Below are 15,686 nucleotides of genomic sequence, written 5' to 3'. Positions count from 1 at the left end.
GGCCCGGATGCAGCTCACAGGCCATACTTAGCTCACCCCTGCCCTAGATAGAGCTTGGTAACCCTCCCCAGCCAGCCAGCATGCATTGCCTGGCTTACAGAGGTATAGATAACATTTATAAATTTGATACAGTACTCTCAAACATATACCTATGTTTGTCATATCTGTTAGAGAGATCATCAAAACTTTTTATAACCTAGATCACTAATAGAGTAAATGTCTTGCTGACCACTTCCCTGCTCACGTGCTGTGATATGACCCACTTCCTCTTCCGCTAGCAATTGCAAAACATTCCTAGGTCAGCTATAGCAATTTCTTATTTTACTAACATTACTTTTACATGTATTTCATATATATTTTTTCTATCTCTGTAATGCAGTTTAGCAGCTAGAAACAATAAGAGCGTCAGCCCATGCAAACAGCCAGCTCTTCATAAACCACAAGCAGCTCCAGACCACTTGTGTCCACAGATCACAGTTTAGGAACTACTGCTAGCAGCAACCTAATTGCTCAGGGCAGATAAAATTGATGGGCTGATATTTCGTTATCATTGATTGTGGTAACCTGTTCATTATCAGACTTGTAGCACTCTGTTTATTCTGAATTCTGTGCCAGGAAGCAAATTTTAACAGAAGAGGAACAAGAAATGCTCATCTTTAGTTCAACAGGGAACTTGCCTGCTGGCTATATTATTTTGCTAGTAAATATGGCTTGATAACTTTTATTTTATTAAGACTCTTTTCCATATCTCACCTCATTTTTTTTAGGATACTGTAGAACCCATTAACTAATTAATCTGTTTACATTCAGGGATGCGATGGTGTTCTTGTGTCTAAGCAACATAGCAAATTTCATGCATGTGTACACACCACCAACCGTCAATTCAGTACTCTCTCCACCCAAGGTGATCTTGTGATCACAGCTAAAATCATGGAATGGTTAACAAAGAATTTGAAGTTAAAAATATAATTCATGCCGGTCAGCATGGTTTTATGGAAGGTAGATCTTGCCAAACAAACCTGTTGTCTTTTTTTTTTTTAAACAAGATTACAGGTCTTGTTGATAAAGGCAAATGTGTTGATATAGTATACTTGGTATTAAGTCAAATGCCTTGGAGAAATCCATGTGACATTTTGATTTAAAAATATGCATGATATGAAACTAACAGGACACACATTAGATGGATTACAAACTGGCTCACTGATAAATCTCAATGTGTAGTTTTTATTGGAGTCATCAGTGATGGACCCTGTTTCTAACCAGGTTCTCCAGGGAACTGTTCTTAGTTCATAGCTATCTAATATTTTATCAGTGATCTAAACGATGATATAAAATCTTTGGCGGTTAGGTTTGCAGAAGACACACACATTAGTGGAGTACTAAATAATGAGAAGGGCATGTTACTGTTACAGAGTGAGCTGAATTGCCTGGTTAAATAGTCACAATCCAATAAAATATATTTTATTTTAAGGTACTACAAGGTACTACACCTGGGAACAAAGAATGCAGGCTATGCCCAGAGGATGGGAGACTGTGTCTTGGAAAGCAGTGACTTGGAAAAGCTTTTAGGAGGGTCATTGTAGATAATCGCCTCAATATGAGATCTCAGTAAAATGCTCTGGTGAAAAGGGCTAATGTGATTTTTGGACGTATAAAAAGGGGGCTATCAAGTAGAAAAAGGGAAGCGTTCTTGCCTTTGTGCACAGCATTGGTTAATTCTGGTGTCTGCGCTTCAAGAAGGATGTGGAAATACTGGAAAGAGTTCAAAGAAGGGCCACAAAAATAATCCAGGGACTAGAAAGTGAGATTTAGGATATAAAGTTAAAGGTGTTCAACCTATTCATCTTATCTCACTCTGTCTAGGTACTTATGTGTGGAAAATGTATCTAATAATGTGGGAGGCTTTTCAAACCTGTTGACTAAGGCATAACAAAGATCCAGTGGCTGGAAGTTGTAATTAGACAGATTCAGTGTTGAAATAAGATGCATTTTCCTGGCAGTAAAAGTGTTTGAATATCAGGACATCTTACTGGGAAGGTGGTGGACTCAGGATTGCTTGAGATCTTTATAATGAGATTAGATATCTTTCTAAAATACATGCTTTAATCCATCTTCTGGGAGGAATTCTATGGCCTAAGTATTTGCAGGGGGTCGGCCTGGACGGTTGTGGTGGTTCCTTCTGGTATTGGAGTCTGAATCCTTCTTTTCATTCTCTCCCTTCATGGGCCATAGGGAGAACGGGAGCTCTGCATTGCCCTTAATATGCTCGTAATATTTACAGCTCTATATTAAGACTGAGTATAATCAAGTCCCTGGCTTCAGTCATTCACCTGCAGGGATCAGGAGGGAATTTCCCCCCCCCTAATGCACAGTTAGCCAAATTAAATATTCTGGGTTGGGGCTGGTTTTTTTGTTTGCCCCCTCTTAAGCATCAGGGATTGGCTCAAGCTGGGACAGGACATCAAATGGTGTGAACCAGTGCCTTGAACAACAGGGGGAGGGGAGGGGCCAGGGATGAGCCTCCCGGGCCAGGAGTTCAGGGGCTGGGCAGGAGCATCCCGTGGGCCATAGTTTGCCCACCTCTGATCTAAACTCTAATGATGGTAGTGCCTTACATTGTTTCTTCTTTGCTTATTTGGGATCTGTTTCTCAAAACACTCATCCTTTTATGGAGGGCACTGTAGAAGTGCAAAAGGTTATTACGCCTAAATGTGGACTCACTTATCTTCATTAGCCACCACTTGAATTAATTTCAACTTTCATGATCTTATTTTTGTAAATAAAGTGGAAATAACTGTTGAAAACGATCTTACAAAATGGTAACCCTTGGCAATAGTATGTATGTAGGAGGAGCAGTGCGGTTGAAAGGGAAGACAAGGTGCTTGTTTTTTCAGGGACATCCTTAAACAGTTTTGCAACACCTTTCTCGCATCCTAACATTATAAAAGTTGCTGTTTCTACCCCGTTGTTTTGATGTATCCGTATATTTATCCATAATAACGGCCAAACCACATCTGTCTCATAAATTCATTGCATATATTTCTCCACTGTTCCTCCATTCTAAAACACATTGAGTCCTTGCACACTTCCTGATTAAGGATTGTGCAGGTTAGACACTAAAAAGATGATTTTGCTTCCCAGAACCATGCAATACGCTTTCTTCAATGGGGCAAATAAAAATATATGTAGAACACTTTTCCAACTGAGTAATGCTCTGAAGCTGATCTCTCTCGAGTACGCAGAAAGGAGAGTCCATCTTCCAATGTCATTCTATAAGATTGCCATGTAGAACTGATTTTTATCTCATTCTGTTTATCTGAGAGGTTTCTTATTTTTTAGTATTTGTATTACAGTAGCATCTAGAAGCCCCATCTGATGTTGAGGGCCCCAGCGTGCTACACATTGTACAAACACATAGTAAAAGACAAGCTCTACCCCCAAGGCGCTTACAACCTTAATACGCAAGATAGATAAATGGTGGGAGGGGAAACAGAGGCTTCTCTGCTAGTCCTCTGTATTTCCACAGTTTCTTCTGAATCTTATCATGTTCAACACATCTAATGCTCCACCCTTTTAGGTAATAGGATCCCTTTTTATACTTGGCCATTATTTTCTGTTGATTTTTTTTGCTGTAATATTTTTTTCCTTGTATGTATATCCTGTACAGAGTCTGATTAGCACCCATTGAAAGTTTTTTTTCTGTTGATTTTGATGGGAGTAGGATGAGGTTTACAGTTTGTAATCCAGTTTCCCTCATCGTTAGGAACCCAAATTTCCCCTTAACTGTGGGACTTCTGACCTTATCCACTGTGTTGAGCCTGTTAATTGTCTTAGTCATTAAAGTTTTGAACATGTGATATATTGTAGTGGTGCTCTCTACCACCCCCCTTTTGTTTTCCACCTGTCCTTTGCTTGGTGGATAACAGGCACTACTTACCTAAAGATTTAGGACTTTGTTTTCCATATTTTATTGGCCTCCCAGAACTTGTTGTTTTTCTTACTTTTATTCCATGCTTGCAATACGTTGCTTTTATTTTCCTTTCCAGGTATACTTTCCTCATCTGTAATTCGTCTGCTTTTCTCCATTAAATTTATCAAAGTTTATCACCCCATGATCAGACTGCATACTTTATTTCCTAATTGTAATATGAAATCTTGTTTTATTTGCAGTCCACGTACTGATACATCGTCATCCTTTTTATTTCTGGATAAGTGCAGTGGAACCACTTTAATAATGTTTAGAATAAATGTATTCATATAAAAAAAATATTAAAATTTACCTGATTCATTTAGTTTGATTTTTTCCCCCCTCCCATAGACTATGGAAGATTCTATATTGACAATCAGTTTTGGAGACTGGATGGAGTTACCAGGACTGAAGTTTAAGGATTGGGCAGCTAGTAAACGCAGGTAAAGACACTTAAGTTTTTTAAAGTGATAGATGCAGAAAATGTGACTGCAGTAAATAGAACATTTTTTTTTAAAAATTGACAACTGCTAGATAATAGTTTTAATAGTTACAGTGGCACTTCTCCTTCCTTGAGTGCCTTAGACAATAGTACACTTTATTTAACAAAGTGGAAACTGGTCATTATAGTTTCGCCTGAAAATTTTTTTCATTATAAACTTGTGTACATAAAGCAAATTGGTAAACTTGCTTTGTATTTAATCTTGTTATTCAAGGTCTCTGACTGAAAGTTTTTAACAAGTGCACTTGTTTTCTCCTGCTATTATGCCAAAAATGAAATTAGTCACTCTTGTATTTTTCTTTTAAACCTCTCTTTGTCTCAGAAGTTTACATAATGGAATTTCAGGGCCACTTTAAAGTGGATCTGAGCAGTTGTTCCAAACAAATATATTAGTTACTAGTGCCCATTATAAAATATGAGCCAAATGATATATTTAAAAAATGGATTGGATTTTGTAGACATTTCTGAAGCATCAATCATCCCAATGCTTAAGTGATTCATATAGTATTTGGAGTAGTTACACTGTGCTGTTTAAAATCCTCATCTTAAAAATTGAACCTTAATATAGTACTATCTTAAACAACATCTACAGCCTTGTTTTTTAATTAAAGAGCACTTTCTAGCACACTTAATTCATGCTATGCTTATAAACAAGTCCTACAAGTGCTACTGTGTTAAAGTGCTTACTACTATGAAATCAATGCAGTTACTCATGGGAATAAACACTGCACAGTTGTGTTTTCAGGATTGGGCTCATAGATAGAACATGTAAGAATTATTAATTGTGATGATAAATCTGTTTGAAGAGGTTTTAAGGAAAGATTTGAAGAAAGAGAGTGATGAGGAAAAGGAGACTTATAGTTATAGAAGGCAGCATGAAAGAGCACAAAAGAGTGGGAATAAGAACTGAACGTAGGACTAAGAGTTGGAAAGAGCATAAGAAGCAGAAGAGGGAATGGTAGGGGAAGGGGATACCAAGAGAAATTAGATCAGCTATGTAGGTGGGGGGAAAACTTTGGTGGGGGCTAATAGGTGAGGCTGAGAAGCTTGAATTTAATACACCGTAAGATAGATAGGGCCCTACCAAATTCACGGCCACAAAAAACGCATCACGGACCATGAAATCTGGTCTCCCCCCATGAAATCTGGTCTTTTGTGTGCTTTAACCTTACACTATACCAATTTCACGTTGGAGACCAGAATTTCTCAAATTGAGGGTCCTGACCAAAAAGGCAGTTGCAGGGGAGTCACAGGTTATTTTAGGGGGGATCGTGGCACTGCTGGGCGGCCGGAGAGTGGTGACTGTTGGCTGGGTGCCCACTTCTGAAGGCAGTGCCACGCCAGCAGCTGCGCAGAAGTAAGTGTGGCAATAGCATACCATGCCACCCTTACTTCTGTGCTGCTGCCTTCACAGCTGGGCGGTCAGAGAGTGGCAGCTGCTGACTGAGCAGCACAGAAGTAAGGGTGGCAATACCATACCATGCCATCCTTACTTCTGTGTTGCTGCTGGCGGCAGCTCTGCCTTCAGAGTTCCTGGCCAGCTGCCGCCGCTTTCCATTTACCCTGCTCTGAAGAAGCGCAGAAGTAAGGGTAGTAGTACCACAACCCCTCCCACAATAACCTTGCAACCCCTTCCCCCACAACTCCTTTTTGAGTCTGGACCCCTATAATTATAACACTGTGAAATTTCAGATTTAAATAGTTGAAATCATTAAATTTACTATTTTAAAAATCTTATGACTGTGAAATTGACCAAAATGTACTGTGACTTTGGTAGGGCCCTAATTATTAAAAACAGCAGCAAAAGGTTGGGTTCACACAGAATGAGGAAGATTAAAAAGAAATATTGAACAATTGCCATTCAATGAGCACCATTCATCTTGTATACTGAGTGAGGCAGTGGTTGTGTGGAAAAAATAAGATAATAGAATCTTTAATTACATCATGCAGATGCAGAAGATGACAAATTATGGTTGCTTGAGAAACCTTATTTTTGGCATTTTTAACTTTTGTATGCTTGAGATTGCAACTTTAAAGTTCTTCTAGTGTAGGTGTTCGGGTTTTTTTTTCTTTCCCTTGTAATTAACTATATACATGGATCCTAAGAGAGCCTTCATAAAGATACCTGAATACTTTTTCTTGGATGAGGGAGAAGTTAGTCCTAGAAACCAAATAATCTGAGACAGATTGGTGTGCAAGTGTAGCCTATGAGTCCACAGTTCTTGAGTTCTAACCTCAGCTCTGCCCCTGACTTACATAGCCCCACACTGAGTAACAATGTCAATTTCCTCATAAAATTGAGCTAATACTTGCCTTCCTACCTACTGCAGGTGTTGTAAGGATTGGTTGGTGTTTGTACGACACTATGAGGAGATAAAATTAACCCTTTCGTAGTGCACTAGTTTTAAGAACTTTTACCAGTGGGGTAAGTGCAGGATTATGTTACACTGACTGAGGGCTCAACACTGCGCAGAGAAAAATGCAGCTTTTGGCCTGAGCCATTACGTTCTTACTTAAATCAAAATCTCTCAATTTAAATAAACGTGGAAAATAAATAATATATATATGACAAAAGCAGACTGTGAAGAACTTCAAAAAGATCTCACAAAACTAAGTGATTGGGCAACAAAATGGCAAATGAAATTTCATGTGGATAAATGTAAAGTAATGCACATTGGAAAAAATAACCCCAACTATACATACAATATGATGGGGGCTAATTTAGCTACAATTAATCAAGAGAAAGTTCTTGGAGTCATCGTGAATAGTTCTCTGAAGATGTCAACGCCCTTATATAAATCCATGGTATGCCCACATCTTGAATACTGTATACAGATGTGGTCCCCTCATCTCAAAAAAGTTATACTGGCATTAGAAAAGGTTCAGAAAGGGGCAACTAAAATGATTAGGGGTTTGGAACAGGTCCCATATGAGGAGAGATTAAAGAGGCTAGGACTTTTCATCTTGGAAAAGAGGAGACTAAGGGGGGATATGATAGAGGTATATAAAGTCATGAGTGATGTGGAGAAAATGAATAAGGAAAAGTTTTACTTGTTCCCCTAATATAAGAACTAGAGGCCACCAAATGAAATTAATGGGCAGCAGGTTTAAAACAAATAAAAGGAAGTTCTTCTTCACTTAGCGCACAGTCAGCCTGTGGAACTCCTTGCCTGAGGAGGTTGTGAAGGCTAGGACTATAACAGGGTTTAAAAGAGAACTGGATAAATTCATGGAGGTTAAGTCCATTAATGGCTATTAGCCAGGATGGATAAGGAATGGTGTCCCTAGTCTCTGTTTGTCAGAGGGTGGAGATGGATGGCAGGAGAGAGATCACTTGATCATTACCTGTTAGGTTCACTCCCTCTGGGGCACCTGGCATTGGCCACTGTCAGTAGACAGGATACTGGTGTGGATGAACCTTTGATCTGACCCAATATGGCCATTCTTATGGTCTTATGTTCTTTATATAGTTTATGCAAAACACTACCCTTAATGCACAGTTAGGGTTGAGAAATCAGGTGCTCAAGTCAGAGTTTAGGTTGAAAGCTTACCCAGCTCTGACATCTGGTATTTAGGCTTTAAAATGTAATCTTATAAATTGTCTTAACATATAACAAACTGGAATTTATATAGTTTTATAGCACAGCCTTCAAATTTGATTTGAAGTCTTAATGAGATCTACAAAACGTACCAAGTTGGAAGAAAATCATTTCAGTTATGTTAAAAATTATGAACTGAGTTAGCTGTTCTCTTATTTCAGATGATCTAATGACTAATTTTTAATTTACTCAAAAAAAGCCATGAAAATTTCAAGTTGCCTACCATCTTTAAAATTAAAGAACTAATTTTCTTCAAACTTGACTTGTCTTGTATACCAGAAATCAAAAGTTGTATGCAGTGTTGTTGTAGCCATGTCAGTCCCAGGATATTAGAGAGAGAGAGAGAGAAGGTGGGTGAGGAAGAAATATTTCCACGGCTACAATTATCAACACCCCCCACAACACACCTTTCAAGATCCATGGGTCCTACACATGCATATCATGGGTGGTATCCATCATCCAGTGCAGTCAATGCCTCAATAACAACCATGTGGGTGAAACCAGACAATCACTACACTCTCGAATGAACTCTCACAGGAAAATGATAAAACTACCCTGTCATCTGTGCGTGAACACATTTCACAAGTTGATCACTCTGTCTGACCTGTCAGCCTGCATCCTCAAAGGAAACCTCTACAACACTTTCAAAAGATGATCCTGGGAGGTTAAATTCATAATTTTGCTAGACACTAAAAATCCTGTTCTCAGTAAAGACACTGGATTTATAGCTTTTTACAACAATGTGTAACCCACTAATTCCTCTTTTCGTCCTATGACTACAGGGGTGTTAACAGACAACTTCACATTGAATAGTCCCTTAGAATATGTGCTAACTACTTATGCTAAAGTATCTGTTCAGTCTTGAGACTGGTCTGCATTGCCATTTAAGTCATTATAAGTTACGTCCCTCGGGGGTGAGAAAAAATCACCCCTCTGCATGACGTAGCTTACGTTGACCCAACGCGGTATCTACACCGTGCTATGTCAGCGGGAGATGCTCTCCTGCTGACTTGCCTTTCGGGGAGGTGGAGTACTGAAGTCAATGGGAGAGCGCTCTACCATTGACTTATTGTGTCTTCACCAGACCCATTAAATTGATGTCGCTGCATCGATCGCACCAGTGCTGATCTAGCGTGCCAGTGTAGAGAAGCCTTTGTATTTAGCTGTGACACTCTCAGTACCTTTCCTAGACATGAAGACGAGCTCTGTATAGCTCAAGAGCTTGTCTCTCTCACCAACAGAAGTGAGTCTAATAAAAGATATTACCTCACCCCCTTGTCTCTCAGACATCAAAAGAGCAGTTTACAGTCTTGTCTTCAAACTCCATACAATAAAACATATTGAACTCAGTGTAGTTATGTTGAGAGTGAAAGTCTGAGTCAATCCTGCTTAAATTTGAATGTGTACATTCAGTATTTCAAATGTGATGTTTGACCCATCCATTGGAGCATAAATGTTAACTGGAAGCCTTTTGTTTTTGTTTCAGAAGTATAAAGAGTGACAGAGTTATGCCAGAAGAAATAGCTTGTTATTATAAACAGTATGTTAAAGTCATGGGCCTCCAGAAGAACTTCAGAGACAATGCTTACATAACATCTGTTTCAAGACTTTACCGAGAACAGGATGACGAAGATGAAAGCCAAGCGAGTGAAGATATTTCAACACAGCATTTGCAAATGGAAAAGGAAGATGTACAGTCATCACTGATCAAGAGAAATTGGGAAGTCAGAGGTTATCAGAGAACAACAGATGGCTCTCAGGTGCCCTTCTGCCTCTTTGCTGAGAATGTGGCTCTTGCGACTGGAACTTTTGATTCTCCTGGCCGACTACAGGTTGAAGGAGAAGAATTTCCTTTTGTGTTTCATTCCATGTCTGACTTTGGAGCTGCCATCAGCAAAGGAAAACTACGTGGGAAAGTAGACCCTGTCTTAATCGTGGGTGCTGGACTCTCAGCAGCTGACGCAGTACTGTGTGCTTACAACAATAACATCCCTGTAATTCATGTTTTTCGTAGAAGGGTTACTGATCCAAGTTTAATTTTCAAACAGCTGCCTAAAAAGCTTTATCCTGAATACCATAAGGTCTATCATATGATGTGTACTCAGTCACATGCTGTGGACTCTAATCTGCATTCTGCTTACACCAGTTTTCCTGAGCACCGTGTACTTTCCTTCAAGCCAGACATGAAATGTGTCCTACAGAGTGCCTCTGGATTGAAGAAAATCTTCAAGTTCTCCGTAGCCTTAGTACTGATAGGTTCTCACCCTAATTTGTTCTTTCTAAAGGACCATGGTCAGGGGATAGGTCATAGCCCAAACCAGCCAATCACATGCAAGGGTAATCCTATTGAGATTGATCCATATACTTACGAGTGCACTAAGGAAGCCAATCTTTTTGCATTAGGCCCACTGGTTGGAGACAATTTTGTACGGTTTTTAAAAGGAGGTGCACTGGGCATTGCACGATGTTTGGCTACAAGACAAAAGAAGAAACATCAACTAATTGTTGAAAGAGGCGGCGGTGGGGATGGGGTCCCCTAAAACATGCGGTCATATAAACTTTCATATATGGAATTGCAGGCATACTCTAACAAGCAACACATTGACAGCTAAATTCATTAGTAGCCTCTTTTTTGTTATGTATACAAGTCATGCTTGTATTGCCTGGTAGAGGATGCTGACACTACACTACTTCACCCCTTTCAAAAGACGGAAGTGTGGTCTGCTGTTTTAAGTGCTCTGTCCCCCAACTGGAATTTCTTCCAGATAGACAGCAAATGAGACTAACTTACATTGACTTGCCTGTGGTCTCTTGCTCCAAGGAAAGAGCACACTTTACGCTCTGGAAAGAGAACGTCTGCCCTAGCACTGCCTTTTCTTCTTAGTATTTCACCACACAAAATATACTTATCGTGAAAGTATAAATCAAAGTTAAGTTGTAAGAGCAGAAGGCTTTCCTTGTGATGATCTTTGGTCTCAAAGCAAGTGTGTGTATTTTGAACAAGGATTATATTTATTTTGCCATAGTAATACTGGCATTTGTATAAACGTTTATTTAGCCCTTAGTAAAGCAGTCTTTACAAGAAATGAAGAGGATTTCTACAAGTAGAAAAAGATTGGCTTAACAGTTAAACCAGATCCATCATAATTTGGTACTGGGATAAAAGAGAGAACAGCATTCCTTTAAGCTTAGTTGCTAATTTGACAATCCACTAATGTTTTTGTCAAGTGTATGCCTACACTTCCATAAGTGCATAAGGACCATAATATAGGGATTTTATAGAGATCTATTCTCTATTACACTGCTATGTAACTTTCCAAGAATATTCTGGTTTACAGTAAAATAATAAAGTGCTGATGTAAGTGCTCTTACGACAGTGTCAAGATAGTGAATACCTAATTTACTTTTGAAAAAAAATCTGTTTGAAAAGGAAATATTGTTGAGAAGTAACTGTAAAACCTGTAAACAATTTTTCTCACAATACCGCTAAAGAAGACTGAATAGGATCTCTTATCAGGTGGAGATAGAGAGCAGACACTCCCATCTTCCCTTACTAAGTCCAAGCACTGGCTCCTGCTCTTTTCTAAGGTAATGCTTAACATTACAACTTGGATGTCTCTAACCACTCATATTTCTTTTTTAAAAGCCATGGTCTAAAACTGTCACCATACACAAATGACTGAGCCTGTATAGAAATGTTCTTGGAAAATCATCATTCTCTGCTTATGGGAGTGACAAGGATGCAAACTCAAGATTGCAAATGGGCACATACTAAATTTCACACTTCTGGTCTCTCTAAGGTGACACCTAGAGCAGAGGTGGGCAAACTATGGCCCATGGGACCCTCCTGCCCAGCCCTTCAGCTTCCGGCTGGGGAGACTAGCCCCTGGCCTTTCCCCTGCAGCCTCAGCGTGCCGTGCCATGAGTGCTCTGGCCTGCCGCTCTTGTTGGGCAGCGTGGCTGGCTCCGGCTGGGCGGCAGGGCTGTGAGCTCCTGCTGCTCTGAGCAGCATGGTAAGGGGACAGGGAGCGGGGGAGTTGGATAAGGGAAAGGGGTCCCGGGGGCAGTCAGGGAGCAGGGGGCGTCCTGAGGAGGTGGATAGGGGTTGGGGCAGTCAGGGAGCAGGGGGCGTCCTGAGGAGGTGGATAGGGGTTGGGGCAGTCAGGAGACAGGGCAGTTGGATGGGTGGAGGTTCAGGGGGTGGTGGTCAGGGGACGGGGAACAGGGCAGGTTGGATAGGGCGTGGGAGTCCCGGGGGGCCTGTTTGGGGGTGGGGGTGTGGATAGGGTTCGGGGCAGTTAGGGGACAGGGAGCGGGGTCCCATGGGGTGGTTAGGGGCAGGGATCCCGGGAGGGGCGGTCAGGGGACAAGGAGCAGGAGGGGTTAGATGGGTCGGGGGTTCTGAGGGGGGCATTCAGGGGCAGGGGGCAGATAGGGGGTGGGACAAGGCTTTTGGGAAGGCACAGCCCTCCATACATTTTCGCAACCCCAATGTGGCACTCAGGCCAAAAAGTTTACCCATCCCTGACCTAGAGTCTCAAGCCCAAGTATTTAGATAAACTACTATAGACACAACCCAATGTTACTCACTGTAGCTGGGGCAAACAATAAACTGAAAGTTTCTAAATAATAATTTTCAGAACTAGTTAAGTACTCATGTGTACCCTCTTTGGATAGGTGTTCAGTTTTAGTTTAATCCATTACCAGGCACTTTAACTCAAATCTAATGTGGTAGAAGACATGTTGTCTAATTCAGTTCATTAGTGTCTGCTCTTAAGTGTATTGTGGAGTATATAATGATAGTTTTGGACTAAAAAGGCCTTTATGTACATGAATAAAATGAAGCTCGAACCCCAAAAAGATCACAATGATAGACAAGATATAAGAACCTGAACAGAATACAGAAAAGACCCTTGATAACTTATACTTCAAGACTGTATAATGGGTGATATACATATTCTGTGATCCCAACCATGTGCCTCTTGAGTTGCATTAATTTAGTAATACGCACAAATAGATTGGATAGTGTCCAGTCTGTCTGTGCTTACTAATAAACTTGGGGCTTGATCCTGCAAACCTTTAGGCTTGTTAGTATAGTTACGTAGGATCTGGACTTTTGCATAAGGGAAGTGAGGGAAAAGTGAGGCACAGGCATTCAAACCATAGTATTTTCAATTGAAGGCTAAGGAATCTACATTTTAAAAACCTAGTTGTGTAGTTTACAAACTTAAGCAATTTATAAAATTCAATAGCATAAACAATGTGAATAAAACAAGGCAAAATTTTTAAATAATTGCTTTTGTTCCCAGTCATGCCCACATGATTTGAATTTAGCCATTTCTTGTTTCATTAGTATTTCCATAAACTATTAACTACTTTTTGTATCTAGAAAACAAAGAGCTATGTGAATAATTGGTTTCAATTGGTGGTTTTTTTGCATAAGCAGACACAGTAGACAAGTATAATCTTTCCCCATCATTTTAGCAGAACTTGTGTAACTATAGTTTAAAACTGATACCTAATTCATAGTTATCTAATTAAGAGATTTTGATTTTATTACATAAGTCGCATACATTAGGTATGAGCTAAAGATTTTATTAAAGAACCTAATTGCGCTTGTAACAAACTTGCAATACTTTTGCATGGCGGTGAGGCAAATCCAAAATTGGAGGTGTTTCAGACATTTATGGTAGATAACTTACAAAATAACATTACAGATTATAAAAAGCATTCCCATCATTCATGCACAAATTTGATTTTTCATGTACTTCTAGTTTAATAATTAAATGGGACAAAGGGACTGACTTAATCACAAAAGCAAAAAAATGTAGAAGACAGACTAGTCCCATCTTTAGCTGCAGCAGCTACTTAGATATTATAAACACTTAATATGATGACAAGAGTTAATTGCAGAGCTTTTTACTGAGGGTCTTATATTGGTATCCATTGCTCTAGGTTTGCAGCACCTCCCAAAGAGTTAGCAGTGATCTCTTCCATTCCTGCCAGTGTTCTTAAGCATTCAACTAAGGTTTGCGTGCAGGTCAATAGGCTAGACAGAGCAGCAGTATTCAGTATGAATTTGAAGAATAAATGTTACCTCGCCAGTGTGTAAATAAGCCTTTTTACTGGTTGAAGCAGTACTGAGAAATCTTCCCTTTTATGCTAGGAGCTGCTAGTTTTATATTTGCAACTGGCTTTTTTTCACCCGATGAAAAAGCTGTCAACTGTCAATTATGCAGACTAATATTTGGTATTTTCAGAAGACCTGGACTTAGTTAACTGCAATTTTATTATCAATTTGTAAAATAAGGTAGCACTAACCTGGATTGTGTAGCAATGCAATTTATATTTTTATGGTTGCCTTTGGTTCAGAAATAGGTTATAATCCAAAGCAATACTGAGTATATCGCCAGGCTAAATTATAGCCATGAAGTTTTTAAAATAATTTGATCCCTGAAAGTATCTTGGAGTTCAACCTCAGAATTGCCATACCAGACCTGACTAATGGTGCACTTACTACGTGCCTGTTTAACAGTGGTAATTGTTTAAAGAAAGGCACTTGTGTAATAATAAACCATGGGGAGAGTTTCTTTTGGGGTCTAGCAGATTGGCTTATAACTTGAAACATGAGGTCTGACATGTGGCTAAAGCTTTTATACTAGAGAGTAATTGCAGAATTCTTTATTCAGCTACAATATGTAATCTTCTCCTGAATCTTACCAAGGTGTTCACCTAAGGCACTGAGTTCCACAGGTTGGTGTGTTACATTATAAATGTTGTGCCCACTAATCCTGACTGAATTGCACCCTCTTTCTCTACAGACCAGTAGCAGTTCATGTGCTTTGAAGGGAATGCTGGACCTACTCACCTGGCAACCCACTAGAAGAGTTCATCCGAAGTTGTAGAAAATTTAAATCCTAAATGTAATCGTTCAACCCAGCTTTGAGATTAGTTTTGTTTGGTTTTTTTAGACCTGTCACCCTAAGGGGAGAAAATGGAATCTATTTACTGGGAACCTGCTCTAAGATAAGTAAACTGAATACAGCTGGATAGGATGATTTAGTGTAATCATAACTGGAAGAAAGACAATTGGCATTCTTCTCGATGGTCTTCACTGATGGCAAGAAATGAGCAGTGAGGAACAATAGGGAGAGAAAGTAGGAAAGATGACCTAGGAAAGATTCCCCTATGACCCTGGAGGGTTTAAATTGGGACCAGAGACAGGAGTATCGCCCTCCTGAAGGAGGTCTCTGCAGATGCTTGCAAACTGAGTTTGTAGATCTGGCAAAAGTGGAGAGACTACTATAGTGCAGCCTTACATTGCTCTCCCTACTAAGGCTGAAGTTCTGACCAGCATGTGGCCATGCTCCATGCAAATAAGCCTAGATGTCTTTGGATGCTGCATTTCTGGAAGCCTTGCATTTTCTACTATGTAACAGTGAATCCATCTGGTTCCTGAAGCTGCAAAAGACTTGTTAAACTTTGTATTTAGAACAAAAAACAACGTGGAAGAGTTTCTCGGTACTACTTGTGGCTGTTTTTGAACTGAGCTGACAAATGGGAGCACATTACCTCAACTGGGGAGAGAAGGAGCATTTGGAATAAAACTGGGAGACTG

At 39.8% G+C, this 15,686-nt stretch overlaps 1 protein-coding gene across 3 annotated transcripts in view; it reads left to right on the top strand.

Moving 5' to 3' along the window:
* The window catches only part of OSGIN2 (oxidative stress induced growth inhibitor family member 2), a 31,616-nt gene extending 19,479 nt beyond the window's left edge, over positions 1–12,137 (top strand). For all 3 annotated transcript variants that reach the window (XM_084621648.1, XM_084621649.1, XM_084621650.1), the window contains exons 5-6: positions 4,319–4,410; positions 9,555–12,137. In XM_084621648.1, coding sequence (XP_084477774.1) covers positions 4,319–4,410; positions 9,555–10,608 — 1,146 coding nt within the window. In that variant the 3' untranslated portion in view covers positions 10,609–12,137. The remainder of the gene's footprint in view (positions 1–4,318; positions 4,411–9,554) is intronic.
* Positions 12,138–15,686: the final 3,549 nt, after the last annotated feature.

This window comes from Lepidochelys olivacea (genome assembly GCF_965140295.1).
Source record: "Lepidochelys olivacea isolate rLepOli2 genome assembly, chromosome: 2".
NCBI lineage: Eukaryota > Metazoa > Chordata > Testudines > Cheloniidae > Lepidochelys > Lepidochelys olivacea.
This window is presented reverse-complemented; position numbering and strand designations above follow the sequence as displayed.